A 21,666-nucleotide genomic window follows, 5' to 3' on the forward strand; every position below is an offset into this window, starting at 1 on the left:
CTTGTCACACTCACTGACTCAGTCACTCCTCACTTCTCATCTTACTGTGACCACTTAAGACATTTCCACAATGAATCCTTGATCTTACAACATTAGGCTCTCCTGGTTTTTCTCCCTTCTCACTGATTGCTACTTCTCAGTCTTTTCTGGTTCTTCTTGATGTCCCCAACTCCGTAACACTGGAATGTCCCAGGTTTCAGTCTTTAAAACTTTCCATTTCCCTATCTACGTCTATGCTTTGGTGAATACATGTAGACTCATGGCTTTAAACACCACCTGTATAAATGTACTCCAGATTCATATTTTCAATGGCCTTGAAATCTCTACTGTGATGTCGAATACACTTCTCAAACTTCTAAAACAGAATTCTTAATATTCCTCCCAACTCTACTCTTTTTGTAGTTTTCACCAAATCATAAAATTTGACTCCATTTTCCCAGCTGTTCAAGCAAAAAACCTGGACTCCTTAACTCTCTCACCTTTCACACTCATTCCACATTCTATCACCCAAAACTGCTAGGTCTACTTTTAAAATATACCTTGAGCCTTGTGGGGTGGCTCACACCTGTAATCCCAGCACTCTGCGAGGCTGAGGCAGGTGGATCACCTGAAGTTAGGAGTTCGAGACCAGTCTGGCCAACGTGGTGAAACCCTGTCTCTAATAAAAATACAAAAATCAGCTGGGTGTGGCATGCCTATAATCCCAGCTACTCAGGAGGCTGAGACAGGAGAATCACTTGAAACCGGGAGACGGAGGTTGCAGTGAGCTGAGATGACACCATTGCACTCTAGCCTAGGTGACAAGAACGAAACTCCGTCTCAAAAAAAAAAGTGTATATATATATATAATACACATATACAAGGTGTGTGTGTGTGTGTGTGGGTGTATATATATATATATATACACACACCTTGAATCTGATCACTTCTTATCACCACCACTGCTATTGCCCAAGTTAAAACCACCATCATCTCTCATAGGAATTATTTATCGGCCTCATAACTTGTCTCCCTACTACCACCTTTGTTTCTCTTCAGTCTATTCTCAACAGAAGTCATAGTGATAAAATGTAAGTTACAGCATTTCCCTCCTATGTCTGAAACTCTATAATGCCTCCCATCTTTCTCCATCAAAGCCAATGTCTTTACAATTGCCCCATGAATCCTAAACAACCTGGGACCCATCACCACTCTGGGCTCCTCTCCTACTGCCTGGGCCCTCTCTAATTTTATTCCAGCCACATGTCTCCATGGCAAGCAAGCATTAGTACTTTTCTCAGGGCCTTTGCACTTGGAATCCTGGAATACAAAACACTCCCACACCCATAGGTATATCCCATGCTGCCTATTCCTATGGCTTGTACCTCATCCCTGTCAAGTCTTTGCTCAAAATTCACCTTCTCAGTAAAGTCTCCTTGGACCACCATATTTAAAACTTGAAACTTCTCTCTTTCCCCTTCCCTGCTTTATTTTACTGCATAGCACCCATCACCTTCTAACATACTTTACGATTAGGTTATTTCTTTAGGTATTATCATCTATCTCTTCCATTAGAATGCAGGAAACATAAGAGCAGAAATTTTCTTTTTATCCACTGCTATGTCCTGAACTGAATGTCACCTGGCACATAATAGGTCATTCATTAAAAAGTTGAGTTGTAGCCTTAAAAACAGTAATTGTTTTCATTAGTTTTCTAAAGTTAAATTTCTTAATTGCCAATATAAATAAAAAAATTAATATGAATTATGTACTCATAACAGAAACTGTCACTTTTCCAAATTAAGTTACATATCTACATGTGTTTTGGCCTGCATTTGAAGTCAAATTAACCAAACATAAACAACACATGAAAGGCATGATTTTTAGCAATCACTCATAATTGAGTAGTATCCATATGAGACTCTGAGATACATTCCCAGTGAGAATCAGCCATAGTACACCAAGAAATCATCCTGCCTACCTGCTTAGCAATGGCTTTGCTATCCAATTTGTTATACACTTTCCGGATTCTTGCCACTGTTAGAGAAGACACAGAGAGTGCATAGAGGCCAAACGACACCTTCTCCTCTGGTACTAATGACACAGGGGATGGCACTACCCCTTCGGATTTTGCATCTTTACCTTCAAAAGAAGAATAATTCTTTTCAAAATCATCAGTAGTTCTCATCTTAAAATAAGTTTTTTATTCTTACTATCATTTTTAAATGAGGAGGCTTGAAAGTCTTAAAGTAGAATAAGAGAGGTAAATTTAAAAACTATTTTACTTCTCAGCTCTTCATTTATTTCTTTAATTAAAAAATGGAAAAAGAAATCTAGCCATAGAGTTCTACATTTTAAGTGCTACTCTTAAAACATGTTTAAAATATAGCACAATGTAAAGGAAGAAAAGTTTTAACTGTTATCTGACGAATTGTAAAACATGTCCCCCTGGATTCAAAGGAAAAAGGATGGAGATGAATAAAATGCCTATCAGCCATGTAGCACTATGTCCCCTCCCCCAAAAAAGCACTCAGATATGCCTGCCTGTATTCTCCAAGACAACAAAGCAGAAGAGTTATTAATAAAGGCATGTGTTTTAAAGCCACATGGCCTGAGTTTGAATCTTGCTTTATCACTTAAAAGCTGTGCGACTTATATGTCTTTGTGCCTCATTTTCCTCTTCTGTGAAATGGGAATATTGACAGTACCTAATTCACGGTGTTTCGAGATGAATAAATACATGTGAAGGGCTCAGAACAGCTACATCCTTCATTTGTATTGACTTATTTAGCACACAGTAAGAGACCAAGAAGTGTTAGCTTTTATTAGATACCATTTAATTAAGAATGAGTGAAAAGATAAATTACTAAATGATAGGATTATGACCATTTACAATATACTTGTCCTAATTCTTCTGAGATTCTTGGTGGAATCAGAACAAGGGAGTGGAAGACATCATTTGCAAGAAGTACTAGCAAGGAATTGCCAGCTTAACATCAGTTCCTCTGAGTCTATATTTCATTTGGGAGAAAGGATAACAAACAGTAGGCTTGGAGTAAAGAAGTGAGAAAAAATAATGTTAAGTGATCTAATCTAGAGAATATATGTGTGTGTTTATTGAACCTATCTGTTCTTCCTTTAACAGGAGTGGCTATACTTTAAACTGCTTCATGTAATAGGAGAAATCACAAAAAGAGAAGAGTGTCACACAGTTAGACTCCTAGAGGGCATATACCTATATCTTGGAGCCAGTAAGAGAAACTGGATAATAAACCATCAGGCATAAAGACAAAGAATCCAGAAAGTGCAGTATGATCAGTGGAGGAAAATATTTTAAAGAGGAGTGAGTATCCTGCTGAAGAAGATTAGAGAAAGAGAAGGCGCTTTTCCTAGATAAACAATATGTATAACCTCATACACACACATGCATCTATATTGCAGGAGTTAAATTTCACACAACTTCAGGAACTAAAAATAAGTTACTCACATGGCATACATACAGCCTGAAAGCTTCCAACGTAATTTGGTCCAAGTTCATAAATGGTAGTAACATTTGAAGAAGGCAAAACTTCTTCTAGAAAATGTGTGGGTCCCAGGCGCCAAACCAAGGAAGCAATTTGGCGTTGGGCAGGTGGAGTACCAATGTAGGCATAGACCGTGCTCACCACTGGTGGATTCGCTGAACCTGAACCCCCTGGAGTACTGTGAACATAATGAAGCTGTAAGGAAGACAAAAGCAAATGTGTGAGATGTGAACACTTTCCCCAGGAAAATAACTACTTTGACATATATATTTTCATTATCTCAAGGTAACACAACTTTACAAATGCACAAAAACATTTGGGGTTGAGAAACAGGAAGGGCAAGGCACGATACTGGGATCTGTAACTGAGGACCAGGTATAGTAACTAAAACTTTTATCCAACTCTCTAACACAGATAAACTCTTTAATGCTAGAAATGGCAACAAGCAATTTTAGGGATACTGTCAATGGCTGGTTTGCATATCAAGTTAATGATGCTTCTCTGAAATTTTTGTGCTGATATAAAGAGAGCTTTCCACTATAGAATTAAAGTAGTCTTGAAATTAGGTATGTTACCTTCAATGTGAGTCCGTTAACTAAAATTACTGATGAAAATTGTTTTATAGAGATAAATTATTATAATGAATACATAATTAAGTACAGTATAAGAGATAAAGAACTTAAGTTGCTTTTTCTTGCTGAAGCAGCTTAATGGGATGAAGGACATTTCCATTAATTGTTGTGTCATAATAACATCTCAGCTTCAGATCCTATTCATTATTCTGTATATTAAACAGCAGTTCTTGGTGATGTTAATAGCACAATTGTGAAGACCAACATGTGAGCTACAGTTGATTTCACACTACTGTGACTATTGACAGGGACAGTGATGACGATGATGTAAATAAATCAATAATAAATTTCCTACTGCTCAACTCTACAAGCTGAGGCCATTTTTATTTTTAATGATACTAAAATTAATGAAGTAGCAATGTACTAGAGAATCTACAAACTCATTTCAAATGTAATCATGTATACAAATAAATCAACGACTATTCCACAAGGTGCATTTTAGGGTTTATCATACTGAAACACAATGCCACAGTAAAATGTCATCATCATCAAGGAAGGAAATAAATTCAAAGATGCTGCTGGTTTCAGTGTTTTTTAAACTTTAATTCACACACAAGGACAAACTTTGTCTTTTTTTCTTTCAAATGATCACTCTAAAATGGACACCTGCCTATAATCCCAGCATTTTGGGAGGCTGAGGTGGGAGGATCACCTGAGGTCAGGAGTTCAAGACCAGCCTGGCCAACATGGTGAAACCCCATCTCTACTAAAAATACAAAAATTAGCCAGGTGTCATGGCACACACCTGTAGTCCCAGCTACTTGGGAGGCTGAGGCAGGAGAATTGCTCAAACCCAGGAGGTGGAGGTTGCGGTGGGCTGAGATCATGCCACTGCACTCCAGCCTGGGCGACAGAGTGAGACGCCGTCTTAAAAAAAAAAAAAAGATACTAACTTTTAGAAGGTCAAGAATTTTCAGAGTTTGCGAGCTGAGTTCTGTACAAAGTAACAAGCAGTATTTATTCTCATTCAGAAAAAGGGAGTTTCACCTGTTTCTTTACTCAATAATCAACTCTCTTTTTTTCTCTTCTAAATAGTATCACAATCTACAGTAATGTTTATGTAGTCATTCATTCAAGAAACAATAAACTGAATACCTACTATCATTATCGGAGACTAATCTGGGTGATCTGAAAACAAAGAAAAAAAAGCAATTCTAGCTCTAAAGAATATAAGTCTTCTGGATGAAATTACAGCAACAGCAATGAAGTGACAAAATAGTGTGTTCACCGTTATTTAGGAATCCTTCAACTGGTTCCTCTATTATGAAAAAGCACCTAGCAAACTGGCTTAAGCTCTTGCATATTCAGCAACTTCTTTAGTACCTATAAGCCCTCATTTCTATTCTTCTCTAATAAAATGGTAAGAATTGGTTACATGAGTCTAACATATTATTCAAATGGGTACTGAATATCAACTTAAAATTAAGAAAGTAATTATACAAATATCACTGTAATACACACTCACCCCACCCACACCCACCCCAAACTACTACCTTATAAAGCAGGTAGATTTACAAGTGCACATACTCTTACCTTTACAGTGTTAACAAGCTGTCCATCAATATAGAGGGCTGCAGTACTGTTTTTCAACATGCCTTTGCTCATTACCAGGACCAAATGATGCCACTGTCCCTCAATGATAAGCTCTCCACATCGAAAGCGAGCACAGCATGGGAGAATTTCATAAAATGAGGACTCTTCACTAAAATCATCAACTGAAATAAAGGGGGGAAGACATAAAAATCTTTTTCCAACACCATCCCTATTCAAATTATTCATATCTAGATCAGCATGTTTTGACTTTCTGTTAAAACAAAATAATGATGCAGACTGATTTGAGTAATAATACAATTCTGGAAAAAAAAATGAGAATGCGGGCTGGGTGCAGTAGCTCACGCCTGTAATGTCAGCACTTTGGGAAGCTGAGGTGGGCGGATCACCTGAGGTCAGGAGTTTGAGACCAGCCTGGCCAACATGGTGAAACCCCGTCTCTACTAAAAATACAAAAATTAGCCAGGCATAGTGGTGTACATCTGTAGTCCCAGCTACTCGGGAGACTGAGCCAGGAGAAACGCTTGAACCTCGGAGGCAGAGGTTGCAGTGAGCTGAGATTGCACCACTGTACTCCAGTCTGGGTGACAGAGCGAAACTCCATCTCAAAAAAATAAATAAATAAAAATAAAGAGATAATGCAAACAGAAGATGCCCTATTCATGCAGTACCCTTACCAGCAGTAAGAAGTGAAACCTAGAATGTATTTTTGCTCTCTTCTGCTCAGGAAATATAGGTATAATCAAAGTTACAATGAACAAAAGTTAGCTAACGAAGTAAATAATACCTAAGAATAAAGAGACAATAACATTATGACAAACACTAAAAAGAGACTAGTTGACACCCAAAACAAAAATAAACAAGTGGGACTATCTCAAACTGAAAAGCTTTTGAATAGCAAAGGAAACACCAGAGTGATAACGCAATCTATGGAATGGGAGAAAAATATTTGCTAACTATGTATTTCATAAGGGATTAATGTCAAAAATACCTAAGAAATTACTAGAACTCAATAGTAAAGAAACTAATAATCAATTAAAACTGAGCTAAGAACTTGAACAGACATTTCTACAAAGAAGGCATATAAATGGCAGACAGGTATATGAAAAATGCTCAATGTTACTAATCATCAGGGAAATCCAAATCATAAGCACAATGGCATATCACCTCACACATGTCAGAATGGCTATTATCAAAAAAACAAAACACAAGTGTTGGCAAGAATGTGGAGAAATTGGAAGCCTTGTGCACTGTTGGTGGGAATGTAAAATGCTGCAGCTGCTATGGAAAACAGTACGGAGGTTCCTCAAAACACTGAAAATAGAACTAACATATAATCCAGCAATACCATATCTGGGTACTTATCTAAATCACTGAAATCAGGACTTCAGAGAGTTATCAGTACTCCCCTGGACAGATGAGTAGATAAAGAAAATGCAGTATATGCATACAATGGAATAACAATTAGCCTTAAAGAAGAAAATTCTGCAGTATCTGACAACATACATGAAGCTTAAGGACATTATGCTAAATGAAACAGCCAGGCATAGAAAGACATATATTGCATGACTCCACTTATATGAGGTATTTAAAATAGCCAAATTCAGAGAAACAATGAATGAAATGTTGGTTGCCAAGGGCTTGAGGGAGGGGCAAATGGGAAGTTACTAATCAAATGGTGCTAAGTTTCAGTGAAGCAAGAGAAAAAAAGCTTGAGATTTGCTCTACAACACTGTAACTACAGTCAACAATAATGCACTGTAACTTTTTGACATTGATTTGGTTACAGTATGGGTTAGAAAAAGAACCAAGAAAAATGTAAAGTTTATTCTTGCTATATGCTATGCTCAATGATACAAGATGACAACTATCTATTATTAGTTAGTGGCCATACTGTCCATAATAAAAGGTAGTAAGAAGGAGATGATTTACAGCATAGACTAGGTATTTGTTGATCCAAGTTTCCTGCTTTATCAGACAACCTTGTCTCATGTATATAAACATATTCTGATTTGCTATCATTCTACGATTACTTCCTGACTCCAATCTGGCTCCTCTTTGTTACCCTATATGTTACCAGACCATGCTAAGAAATAATGATTTCATATTAATTTAATTTTAATGTTAAGCTAAATAAAAATTAGTTTACCTTTTATCAGTACTTAACAAGTGGCAAGACAGCAGTAGAAAACCAGATTTTAAATACTCATTTAAAAAGAAAATTAAGAAATAGGCTAACCTGTAACCATATAATTTAAAGCAGATCTGGTATTTTTCACTGCATGTACAAACAAGTAAACATACTGAAAGTAAAATTTATGTGACATGAAGAAGAAAATGCAAATAAAATATTGATTTCTATTTTTGGAATATTAAAATATCTGCACATACTTAAATACCTAGATTATATTTTAGAATGGGAATTCAGAATATATGTCTGTTGATAAGACTATTACACAGACAAAAATCTTATCCATGAGGTTACTTGATATAGGAACTGAATAAACTAGGCAGAAAGCAGAGTCCTAAAGCCTTGAAAGGTGTAGTGTTATGGTCCAATGGAGGTGAAAGTAAATATGAACATATGGGTGAAACAAGGAACTCGTCCCTCTTCCTTCCCTGGTTCGTAGACTATAAGTCTCCTCAAGTATCGAAGAAGATATTCCTTATAAACATTTGTGAGAGTTTCACTTTCTGACTTAGGTTTGAACTAAGACATTTCTAGCACTGAGTGGTATGTCAGGATATCTCAGTGAGCCAACTGGCTTATGACAACTCTTAATATCTGTATGCATAATACATTCTAGGTTACTAGCTGTTGAGACAGGGCAGCCTAGCATTACAAAGATTAATAATTTTGTGGGCAGGTTCAAATAGCATATATGCAGACAAAAACAAATTAACAAATTAAAATCTAGTGAAGTCTAGATAATGAGATGAAGACTATTAGAACATAGTGTCCTAGTCTCATTGATTTCTCTTCAGATCCAGGCCGTTCATTTCCTCTATTCATGTATTTATATGTTTACATAATATCTGTATGCATAATACATTCTAGGTACTGTGTTAGACAGGGCAGCCTAGATTACAAAGATTAATAATTTTGTGGGAGGTTCAAATAGCATAAGCAGACAAAAACAAATTAAAAATTAAAATCTATGAAGTCTAGATAAGAGATGAAGACTATTAAACAAGTGCTATGGAAGTACGCACAGGGAGGAAGGGAAGATTTGAGAAATATTAGGGAGGAGTATTACAGTAAGACTTAGTGGAAGGGGTGGTATTTTCAAGTTGACCCAAGGTTTCTAGCTGGGCTAACTGGCAGTGGTTGTGCCATTTATCAACACAGGAAAATATAAGGAGATGTAGGTTTTTTGTTTTTATTTGAAACGGGATGTCTCTCCTAGGCTGAGTGCCGTGGCACCTTCACAGCTCACTACAACCTCAAACTCATGGGCTTCACCAATCCTACCACCTCAGCCTCCTAAAGGAGATGTAGGTTTTATAAAGAAGGAATATTAGAATCTGAGATGTTTACTGGAATACTGTTCATGTGGAGGTGTTTAATATGCAGTTGGAAATATGAGGACCTAGCTTGGGACATAGACAAATGAAAAAAAAAAACCTTCACTTCACAGTCCTTGAGATAAAAAGACTTAAAGCAATACTAGTTCACAATTTTTTTTCCCATGAAGAGCTGGTCAAGTATAAAGATGAAAGGTGAAACACTGGAGAACACTACTTCTGAGGGGCAGATAGAAGAGAAAGCTCAAGATGGAAGGAAATTGCAAAACAAAGATCAGAGAAATAGTGAGTATTCTAGAACACAAGATTGGAGGTAATTTTAATTAGGACGAATTAGTCAACGGGACCAAATTCTACTAAGGGACAAATAAAGCATCATAACAAGAATTTTAAAGTACTAACTATATTGATGTCTAGTTCTGTGCCAAGTACCATGAGGAATACTAACTCAAGAAACCTTACAATCTTTAAAGACTAACATTCATATTAAATTAATATGTATTGAATACCAACCACATGTCAATATGTGATATTATTTTACTTAGTTAAAAGAACAAAATTTAAAAAATCACATTTATACAAAATGCTTTGAGTTTGGAGATCTACTGTACAGCACTGTAAAGTCATGGCATGTTGGAGAAAACTAGGGAATTCGAGTTATAAAATAGTATATAGTATGCGTTACATCTTGAAGGTAAGTGACGGATACGGTAATTGAAATGTTATTGTGTCTAGCACAGTGTGGCACATATGGCAGGCAGGTGCTCAATGAATATTAATTAGTTAAACAGAATTCACAGCCAATGATAATCCTTACCAAAATACATCAAACAAGCAACCTGCTTTCCTATGAAAAGCTGTGATTTCTTGGCAAGTAGAGATAAGTCCTTATTAGGTACTCACTCCCTCCACTGTTTTGTAAGTCTCTTTTGAAAGTGCCTTAAAATTCACTGGTAAGCAATATTCAATGTTTCATATAACTTGTTCTATGCTATAATAATTTAAGCTGAAAAGTCATTATTAGTTGGACTTTTAAAATAAATACAAAAATGAAGTTTTAATACTTTTATAATCAAAAGAAGAAAACAGAAAAAACAAATACTGACCATAATTTTGGAGGAGTTCCTCTTTGGTGGAAACAATCAGAGATCGGTCTTTTGCTGATAGAACTATGGCAAGGCACACGTAATGCTGCTCGGAAGAATTTGCTCGGCGTACAACAGTAAGAAGTCTGACAGGGTGGTTATTTGGAGGAGAACTAAAATGTTCAATACAAAACCAGCTAGAGTAACTTAAGCCAGAGGGAGGAGGAAAGAATCTTTCACCTACAGTAAAAATTTTTAAAAAAAGTTTGTGTGGATTAATATTTATATTTTTTAAAAGATGCCAACAAAAGCATGTAAACTCTAAATTAAATATAATGTACTGGAAAAAAATTATCATAAGCAGAAAGAAAATATTACTTACCAGAACCAATGCCACTGACCACAGCTCCATCAATAAGACCTGTCGTGACGGTATTAGTTGTAGGAGCATTATGAGGGGCCAAACTGGGCAGAAACAGACAGCTATTAAAGAAAAGACAACATACATATTAGAGATCAATGACTCCTTCTCTTAACACTGTGCACTTACCACAGTGAAATAACTGCCAGTATTTAATGTTGATTAGAGAAAATATCATGGAATAAATCTGGATGCCTTGCAAAGCCCTTCCCTTCTTTTAATCATGTAAGGGTATCAAAAGACATAATTTTAAAATCTCCCAAAATAACATTTTTAATTTAAATTAAAAAAAATTAAGATACAAAATGCATATGGCAACATACTCTAATGTATAAACCCAATCAAGACATTAGAACAATTTCATCACTGAAGGAAAACTCCCACGTGCCCCTTTCTGTCACTCTTGTTACCACTGATTGCTTTTGACTATTCCCAACCATGTTTTAATCTATGGTTTGATAATGACCTATGATAATATTCTTAAAACACAGAGGTTTCAATCCATGTAAGAATCCCACAAACAACTAGTATAGACAAAAATTATGAATTAACACTCTAAGGCTGGGCATAGTGGCTCACGCCTATAATCCCAGCACGTTGGGAGGCTGAAGTGGGCAGATCACTGGAGGTTGGGAGTTCGAGACCAGCCTGGCCACTATGGCAAAACCTCATCTCTACTAAAAATACAAAAATTAGCTGGACATGGTGGCGTGCGCCTGTAATCCCAGCTACTTGGGAGGCTGAGGCAGGAGAAGAGTGTGAACCTGGGAGGTGGAGGTTGCAGTGAGCCAAGATCGCGCCATTGCACTCCAGCCTGGGCGACAGGGCAAGACTCTGTCTCAAAAGGAAAAAAAAAAAGAAAAAAAAACTCTAATAGCTAACAGATCTAGCTATTAGATATATTAGCATTTGTGTCTATTTTAAGGCTGTTGGACTTCATGAACTCTTTTAGATTCTTTATAGATTCATTATTGCCATTTCTGCTACTATAATCTTTGCTGCCACTTGAAATAATTTACTCATTTGAAGTGACAGTCCTTGAATACTTATAATGTATAAATTATTACGCTAGGTAATTTGAAGGATAGATGATGATAAAACCCAAAGACTTTTCAATTTAATTTTAATTTATATATTATCTATACATTTATATTTATTACATCAGATGTTGGCAGACTTTTTCTGGAAAGGTCCAAATCATAAATATTTTATGCTTTGTGAACCAGGCCGTCTCCATCATAACTACTCAACTCTGACACTCTAGCACAAAAGCAACCATAGGAAATATAAATGACTGTGGCTGTGTTCCAATAAAACTTCATTTACAAAAAAAAAAAAAAAATTTGCAAAAGCTTTACTAACAAAACAGATTTGGTCCATGGGCCTAAGATTTTGGGTTCCTATGTCATATCAATTCATTTAGTATAACAAACAAAAATAATTAAATGTAGTAATCTTAAAATATCATGCTCAAAAAACTCAATAATTAAAAAATATTAAGTATGGTAAAATATATTTTAATTAAGTATATTTAAAACCAAAGATCCATTTGTAAAGGCAAGTATGAGGCATAAAATAATAAAGCTTGGCTTCCTTGCAAATTTCTTACCCAAACCCTTCAAGCGATGTGTCAAATTCAACAAAAGCTGGAGTAACTGATGACCCATGAAGTCTGATGTCATGTGGGGTTGTCATAGAGACCAGACACTTTACCCTGGTCAGGGGTACAGTACTTCCTTCCGCAGATTTTACCAGGCTCTTGCTTATCCGGTAATGGTTATCTTCATGTAAGCTAAAAACATTATCAGTACCCAGACCTTCCAGAGATGTGATCATACTACCTGTAAGTCAAGGAAATCTCTTGGGAAAATGTCATATGGAATTTTAAAATAACTTTACAAAGCTGATTTATTTGTAAATACCACTTCAGTTTCAATACACAATAATTTTCTTTTTAAGTGCCAAGATCATTATCCAGTTTTAATGTACTTAATTTATTTTTAAACTTAATAGTATGCATTTCCTTTTTTACTAAAGCAATATGCACATTGAAGAAATGGTGGAAACTAAGAGTATAAATAAAAATAAACATCTCAAATAATTGTCATCAAAGCCACTGATACAATGTAATTTAATTATAAATCTCAGTTAATAGTTTACAAATCAGGTAATACTTTTATTTCACAAAACTATGATTTATTAATTCTCTTTGAGGGAAAAGTAAACAATTTTAGAGCACTAAAATGAAAAGAAACAGGTCATCTTTACTATAAAACAAATTAGAGATAAATGGCAGAAACTTGCTTCTCCCATTTTCTCCCCATTATTATTTCCTTACAATTATTAGAACAAAATGTGCGATCATAAAAGTACTTTAACTGAAAGATTTCCATATTTATAAAAAGGGTAACAATTTCAAGAATAAAAAGAAAAATTCTAAACAGATTGTCATTATCTCTCCAGGGACACATTACAAACGTAATGAAGAAAATATTCTCTCTCAAAATAAACTACATGAGTGTAGGAAACTGTTTTCCTTCTAAATGTGCTGGATATTCAGGTAACTATAAAAATATTTCAAATATTCTCTTAGGGAAAGGAACTATTTTTGTTTCTACTCTTAGCAAAGGAAATCACAATTCAATTCTAACTAACTGTGTAAAGTACAAAAATAATAACAAAAACATCACAATAACAAAATATGCATCCAGGAGCTGTATATCAGTTAACATGAATACCTGCAATCATTTCTGTTCTCTAATACAAGTGTTAGAACTCAGAATATCTTAAAGTTTCTGAAACACAAACACAGTATTTGCTAATCACTGATAATAATTTGTATGAGGAAAAATTAAGACTCAAATAATGGGTGAAGTTTGTTTAATCTGACCTCAGAACTGTCACCTGAAAAACGAAGGGGCTGAACTATATGATCACTACTTCCTTCCAAAGTGGCCATCTATCCCTTTCTCTCAGCCTATCACTAGCCACTTGGCTTCGTTTCTTTCCCTATCCAACCTATAAGCAGGATTAATGTATCAGTTCAACTACTTTTATCAGTATTTTTAATTTCCTATCCTCCATGTGTTCCTGCAGTAGCTGTCCTGCAAATCCACAGCCTGTCAACAATAATCAACCATTCTTCAGTCCAGGCAGCAAAGGCTACTCGCGGAAGGCAAGAAATTATGAATCCTCTGAGAAAGAGGTATCTCCTTTCCAAGCCAAGGGTTGTTCCGCCCGTAATTCTTATCTCTTCTGGATCCTTCAAACACCAATGATTCCCTCCTCACTCTAACTGCCTCCTTCCTCAATCAACCCAATCTTTTGTTTCTCTATTTAAACAATAAACCCTTCTCTTTCTTTGCTTTCACAAACTTCTTGAAATAATATTCAGCCCCTACATGATTTTCATTCATAAAATAAATCAAAACAGGGAATTTCAAAAGTCAACTTACTTCTCATCTCTGGTTCATAACTCAGTGAACTTGGTTTGTGGACCCTATATTGTTTTAGCAGTTTTTTGTCCCAGGCACCACAATTTAAAGGACTTGCCAAACGTAAAAACTCCCTAAGAAAGAGACAAAGCAAAGTTATTCCTTGACTGAGAATGTTACATAATTCATAAACGAAATATTCAGAAAATGAATTTAATAAATTCCAACAGACTAATTACAATACAAAAAAATGCAAAGTATAATAAAACAATATAGTGTTAGTTTTACATTTAATCACCATATAGCTATATATCTGCCACTTTTTTTTAAAATTTGCTTTTTAGACAGTTATTCCTTGAGAATATTTATAATTCATAAACCAAACATTTTCAAATAAGGAATTTAATAAATTCCAACAGACTAATTACAATACAAAAAATGCAAGTATAATAAAACATATACAGTGTTAGTTTTACATGTAATCACCATATAGCTATATATCTGCTACACATTTTTATAAATTCATTTTTTTAGAAGTTAATAATATTTAAGAAGAATCCCAACTCAAATATTTCTAAAACCAAACTCATCACCTTATATTCAAACCCAGGGCTTTTCTTTTGTTCTACATCTCACTGAAATGTGTTTTTGTTCCTTCTCCTTTCTTTAACTTTCCATATTCAGAAAATTAGAAAATCCTGCTATTTCCACTCATAAAAATATGGAATCTGCTCTCTTCTCTCATTATTGCTCTTATCACCCAGACCACGTCATTTTACTATTCCTAAAACAGAGTCTTAATTACCTCCTGTGACACCAATGTTGCCCCAACTCAATCCATTCTTCACTACAGTCAGTATCTCAAAGAACTTAAATCTACACAGTGTCACTCTATTGCTTAAGACTCTTCCATGGCTGTCCATTTCTCATAGTTGAAAACACAAAACAGCTAGCATTCAGTACCATACATCAGATGATTTCTACTGTACTCTCCAGCTTCACTGCTCCCGTCTTTCCCCCAATCATAAACTCCACTAAAGACATACGTAAAGCTTCTGACTGCCTAAGAAAGCTGTACTCCTTCTCTACCCTGGAAGAAAGACATATTTGTCTTTCTTGTTGGGGAAAAAATTCTTGCCCTTACTTTTTCACCTGATTAACCCTCTTCCATACTTTACACTTCTTTATTTATAATTTTTTTTGCAAAAAAAATTGCAGCTCAATTTTTTTTGTGTGTGTGAGACAGGCTCTTGCTCTGTCACCCAGACTGGAGTGCGGTGGTGTGATCACAGCTCACTGCAATCTCAAACTCTTGGGCCCAAGAAATCCTTCAGCCTCAGTCTCCCAAGTAACAAAGACTACAGGCACACACCACCATGCTAGTTAAAAAATATATATTTTATATTTTTTATATATTTATATATATAATATATATATAAAATATATATTTTATATATGTTTATACATACATATTTATACATATATAATATATATACATATATAAAAAATATATATGTGTGTATATATACATATATTTTTTTTTGTAGAAACAGGGTGTCACTATGTTATTCAGAGGCTTATTTCAAACTCCTGACCTCAAGTAATCCTCCTGCGTTGGCCTCCCAAAGTGTTGGGATTACAGGCATGAGCCACACTGCCCGGCCTCGTACTTTACTTCATTAATTGTCATTTCCTCCAGGAAGCCTGCTTTGAGTCACACTTCCAAAAGTCTCTGCCCTATATAAACTCTGCAACACTGCTATTACAAACTTAATAAACAATATTTTCATTTCCTGCTTATCTGCATGTATTCTTTACTAGACCATACATTTTTTAAGAGCATGAGCCCTCCATATCCTGTCATTTACAACATCATGTTAAAAAAGAAAAAAGTAGAATACTTCTCTAAATTTCCAATTCCCTATAGCAGGAAACAAAAAAGGCTTACAAGTTAGGTTTGCCAGTTTTTCATGTAGAACATTAGACACAATTAGTTTATAATCTATGGCTTTTAAGTAGCAAAGTACTTGTACCATCATTTGACTTTTTTTTTGTGAGAACTCATTCATTGTGAAAACTGAACATACCCAATGGTTGACTTTCATTGCTTATTCTATTTATCTAACTATGAAATACAAGTTATCTGGTAAAACAGTAGCATTAGGTATGGGACAAAGTCTCTCTCTCTCTCTCTCTGTGTTTCTCTACTTTTTAAGTAGCAGATTACCAAAAAGGATCAGGGGAAAATCTCAATGGTATTTTCAAAACTTTAGGATGGTGAGTACAACTACAAGATAATGGATGAAGTGAGTAGGTCCATCTCACTCATCTTGGCATTATAAAGGCTGTGAACACTGCCTGATAAAACACCATTTAACAAATGTTTACAGCATAAAAGTTTTTTAATTCACAGTTTGGAGTCAGTTTTAAAAACTTACAAATAAATTTCAACCATTTTTAAGAAAGCTCGTGGAAATTTTATAATATAATAAGTTCTGTAATAGCAGTGTTATAGAGTTTATACACAGGCAGCCTACCCAGACTTTTGGAAGGGTGGCTCAAAGCAGGAGGCTTCCTGGAGGAAATGACAGATATCTATGAATCATTCAAGAAATACACATATATAAGTATATATTTCTTGAATGATTCACAAACTGTGATACATCCATAATATGGAACATTATTCAGTAACAAACAGAAAAAACTACTGGTACATGTAACAACTTGTGTGCAGTTCAAGAGCAATATGATTAGTGAAGAGACAATTTCAAAAGATCACATACTATATAACTTCATTTATGTAACATTCTCAAAATCAGTAGTACCCAACCTTTTTGGCATCAGGGACCGGTTTTGTGGGAGACAATTTTTTCATGGATGGGCTGTGGGGGATGGTTTCAGGATGAAACTGTTCCACCTCAGATCATCAGGTATTAGATTAGTTAGATTCTCATAAGGAGTACCCAAACTAGATCCCCTGCACGCACAGTTCATAATAGGGTTCACGCTCCTATGAGCATCTAATGTCACTGCTGATTTGACAGGAGGTGGAGCACAGGCGGTAAATGCTGGCTCACCCACAGCTTACCTCCTGCTGCGCAGCCCAGTTCCTAATAGGACATGGACCAGCACTGGTCCACAGCTCGGGGATTTGAGACCCCTGTTCATAATGACAAAACTATGGAGATGGAGAACAGATCAGTGCTTTCCATGGGCTAACGATGCTGGGGTTAGGGGAGTGCGTATGACAATAAAGGTAGCACTAGAGAAATCTTTGTGACATCGTAATTGTGTGGTGATTACATGAATCTACATGTGATACAATAACAGATAATTGTATGTGCACATAAATACATCATACCAATATCAATTTTTTGGTTTGGATACTGTAGTATAGTTATGTCAGGTGTAACTACTGGAGAAAAATGGGCAAAGGGCACAGGAAAACTCTTGGATCTATATTCACAACTTATGGTGAATCTATTATTATTTCAAATTAAAAAGTTAAAAAGTATTTCTTTAAAAACTTCTTACATATGAAAAGTTATTAAATATAAAGTAAATGCATGACTTTATTTTTAAAGGAAAGGGAGAGCTTGCTAGATTCAAATGAAAGAAATAACTGATGGACAGAAACACTAAATGATTACTAATAACTACATTTATTTGTTTCTAAGTGCTATATTTTGAGTATTTTGTCCATTTTTGTTATATTTTGCCCATAGATAACAGAATATATGTCCATTAAGGCAGGAACTCTGGAATCATAAGGACTCTAGAAACTGACATTACTAATTGTGGATTATTTGAGTATGAAAGAGAACTCACCTCAATACCATGGGTTCCAGGGCCTGAGAGGCTAATCGTTCAAACATGCGCTGCAGGGGTGGGTGCAGTGAGTGGTCCTCATCAGCCAGTGCGGCACTACACCTCTGCAGCAGTCGTGCATGAAGACCAGCTTCACACATGACTTGCTGGTTCCTTTCCGTGTGTACCAGGGATTGTAAAATATTTGCCACGGCAAGTTGAAGATCCAAAGCATGCTAAAATCAACAAAGAAATCCACACAGTCAGGTCATTTTTAGTGAGAAAGGTGACAATTCTTTTCGCATACCTGTTTTTTTTTTTTTTTTGAGACGGAGTTTCGCTCTTGTTGCTCAGGCTGGAGTGCAATGGCTCGGTCTCGGCTCACTGCAACCTCTGGCTCGCAAGTTCAAGTGATTACCCTGCCTCAGCCTCCCAAGTAACTGGGATGACAGGCGCCCACCACCATGCCCAGCTAATTGTTATATTTTTAGTAGAGATGGGGTTTCACCATGTTGGCCAGGCTGGTCTCAAACTCCTGAACTCAGGCGATCTACCTGCCTCAGCCTCCCAAGTTCTAGTACCACGCCTGGCGGAAGCATACTTTTTTTTTTTTTGAGATAGAGTCTTGCTCTGTCGCCCAGGTTGGAGTGCAATGGTGTGATCTCGGCTCTCGGCTCACTGCAACCTCCGCCTCCCGGGTTCAAGCAATTCTCCCGCCTCAGTCTGCCGAGGAGCTGGGACTACAGGTGCCCGCCACCACGCCAGGCTAATTTTTTGTATTTTTAGTAGAGGCGGGGTTTCACCGTGTTAGCCACGATGGTCTCGATCTCCTGACCTCGTGATCCACATGCCTTGGCCTCCTAAAGTGCTGGGATTACAGGCGTGAGCCACTGCGCCCGGCCAGAAGCATACCTTTTAACATGAAGTCTCTATATGCTTCCAAATACATTCAGATAAATTAAGTAACTGGCTTAGAGCAATATAGCAATTCCAGAACAGGTTAGGCAAACATGTCCTATTTTAATTTTGCGAGAAATACAGGCAGCTGGATTCTATTCTCTTTAGACTTTTGTATATTACATAACTGTATGACTAAAAGTAGTTCTATTTTTATAGAAATAGCAGGGACAAAGTCTTCTTAATGGTGGGCAGATAACTAGTTTAAAGGAAAGCCCATTGTTTACATCTGTGACACTTTAGGCCTTAGAGACCACATAACATTTTAATAAAAATCACCACCCAAACTCCAATTCACCCAAACTCTTGAGTGCAACAAGTCAAAACAGACAAATAGCCTCAATGTAGTATCTTCAGTCATTTTTCCTTCTGTATTATTCATTAGCAATGTCCACTGCTGAGCAGGATTTACAAGGAGAAAGAGAATTATTCTAGTATCAGAAGAAACCACCTTGGTTGCCTTTGTAACGAATGAACTGGATTCTAAAACATATATATCTACCATTCATCATGAAAGGTAACACTCAAATTAAAAAATCCTTTTTTTTTCCAGCTACTTTAGTATGTAATACTAACTTTCTCCTCAACCCCGTAGCTCATATAATTGCACTCACGTCCTTTCATTCATTTCATTACAGATGGGAAGGAACTAACATATCCAAGCTTACTTCTGGCTGTGTCACTGACCCAACGGAGGCCAGTAGGTCCAGCATGGCAAGCATGGCTCCAGGATGAATGATGACTGCATCAGAAGTCTGGAGAGATGAAGTTGCCACATGTAGTTTCAGGTCAGCAACATTTTTAGGAGGGTAAACAGGGGGAGTTGAAACAGAATGATATACATGCCTATAAAAAAACGAAAGGGTAAATTTGGTATTGAATTCCAATCACATTCTATTCCTCTTCGGTTACTTTCATCCACTGATAACCAAAAAAGCCTTGTTAGAAAACAACTTAAGGTTGGGATAGAAAAAAAGGAATATATTATCAACTCAAGTTGATATGTGTATGTGTCTGCATGTGTGTGGGTGGATGTGTGCAGACCATGTAACTATCCATTATTCATAGTCTTTATATGATTTCTACTTTTACTGACTTACTGTATGGATTGTTTGATTAAAAAATGACACCTATACCAGAAGATGTAAAGAACAGGTACAATCATAGTGATTCAAAGCTCTAGGAAGATGACAATTCCAATAATATGTGATGAGAGATCAAGTTAAATTAATTCCCTCAAGGAGATTTTATCTTTTGAAATTACCTATATGTGTTTTAACCTTTCCTTAGTGCATGAGTAACACTAACGGGGTCAACTGAGTCAGGGTTGTCTCAGAGGCTAGGCTATCCAAGAATAAATATATTTGGCATTGTGGGAGTTTTCCTTTAGCTTATTTGGAACTGCTTTCATTTTCTGCATTTATCCTCACTACCACTGAAAATATTCATTGCAACTTTTAAAAACTTGAAGACAATTTACAGAACAAGTTTCTGTGAATTAGAAAACCCAGCCATGTCCTGAATGTACGCATTTCTTCTCATCAATGATCTCTACTTTCTATTTCATACTACTCATCTACAATTCATGAATTTTGCACATTTTGCATCTTGGCACTAAGAAACAGATGCTTGTGGCTTCAGCCTATGGGAACTCTTTGTTCCAATGAGTTGGTCTCAGCATAATTTGCCTAATGCTGAGCTCTGTCACAGAGAGCAATGCAGTTTTAGCTTTCTGGGACAAGAGCAGCTTGGGAAACAGATGCTTTACGTCAGTGATTTAGTAGCAAAGAATTGGCACTGCCATGGTTTAAAAAAAAATACCGTTCTCTTTTTAACAGGGATTCTAGGAAAATGTTCAGCTTTACTTATAAAAAGGCGCATAGGCTCTCCTAGTTTATTTAAAAGTCAGCATGTCCTTTACCCATTCATGTTTTCACTCCCTGTATTCTGCCATTTTTCATTCAAAAAGATTTAATTTCTAAACTTACTAAGAAAAATATTTCAAAATGTGTATTACCAACAGTTATCCTACTCCTATATTGCTCCCTTTATTATTTTAAATATTTTGATCCGTCTAGAAAACAGATTCATAATTTACCTAGCATGTATCAGAAATAACCACTGAATTCCAAAATTTCATTAAAAATGTTTTCATTGTATACACACACATATGCATAGATTCTAATTGTCTATTTTAGTTATAGGCCTTCCAAAATCATTTCTAAATTGACAGATTTGATGAGATTTGGATTTAAATTACTGATACACTCAGGAAGAAATCTTTATATCTTTGGACACTGAACTCTTTACTAACACAGGTTGAGTATCCCTAATCCAAAAATCTGAAATCTGAAATGCTCCAAAATCCAAAACTTTTTAAGCACCCACATGATGCCACAAGTAGAAAATTTCACATCTGACCTTATATGATGGATCAGAGTCAAAACAGAGTCAAAACTTTGTTTCATGTACAAAATTATTAAAAATATTACATAAAATTGTCTTCTGGCTACTTGTATAAGATGTATATGAAACATAAATAAATTCTGTGTCTGGACTTGGGTCCCACAGATATCTCATTATATATATTGCAAATATTACAAAATCCAAAAAGCTGGAAATCAAAACAATACTGGTACCAAGTGTTTTGAACAAGAAACACTCAACCTGTATACAATTATTACAGTAGTACTTTTTTTAATCTAGGAAAACAATATTCTGAAAAAGGAATTACATTCATTGTTTTCAAAC

At 35.8% G+C, this 21,666-nt stretch overlaps 1 protein-coding gene across 11 annotated transcripts in view; it reads right to left on the bottom strand.

Moving 5' to 3' along the window:
• WDFY3 (WD repeat and FYVE domain containing 3) overlaps positions 1-21,666 on the bottom strand; it is a 309,091-nt gene that overhangs the window by 108,799 nt on the left and 178,626 nt on the right. For all 11 annotated transcript variants that reach the window (XM_031664581.1, XM_031664584.1, XM_031664580.1 and 8 more), the window contains 9 exons: positions 19,584-19,761; positions 17,980-18,194; positions 14,173-14,285; positions 12,327-12,558; positions 10,679-10,779; positions 10,318-10,536; positions 5,669-5,850; positions 3,467-3,698; positions 1,961-2,121 (listed from right to left, as the gene is read on the bottom strand). In XM_031664581.1, the coding sequence (XP_031520441.1) occupies positions 1,961-2,121; positions 3,467-3,698; positions 5,669-5,850; positions 10,318-10,536; positions 10,679-10,779; positions 12,327-12,558; positions 14,173-14,285; positions 17,980-18,194; positions 19,584-19,761 (1,633 nt within the window). The remainder of the gene's footprint in view (positions 1-1,960; positions 2,122-3,466; positions 3,699-5,668; positions 5,851-10,317; positions 10,537-10,678; positions 10,780-12,326; positions 12,559-14,172; positions 14,286-17,979; positions 18,195-19,583; positions 19,762-21,666) is intronic.

The sequence above is a fragment of the Papio anubis genome, chromosome 3 (assembly GCF_008728515.1).
Source record: "Papio anubis isolate 15944 chromosome 3, Panubis1.0, whole genome shotgun sequence".
Taxonomy (NCBI): Eukaryota; Metazoa; Chordata; class Mammalia; order Primates; family Cercopithecidae; genus Papio; species Papio anubis.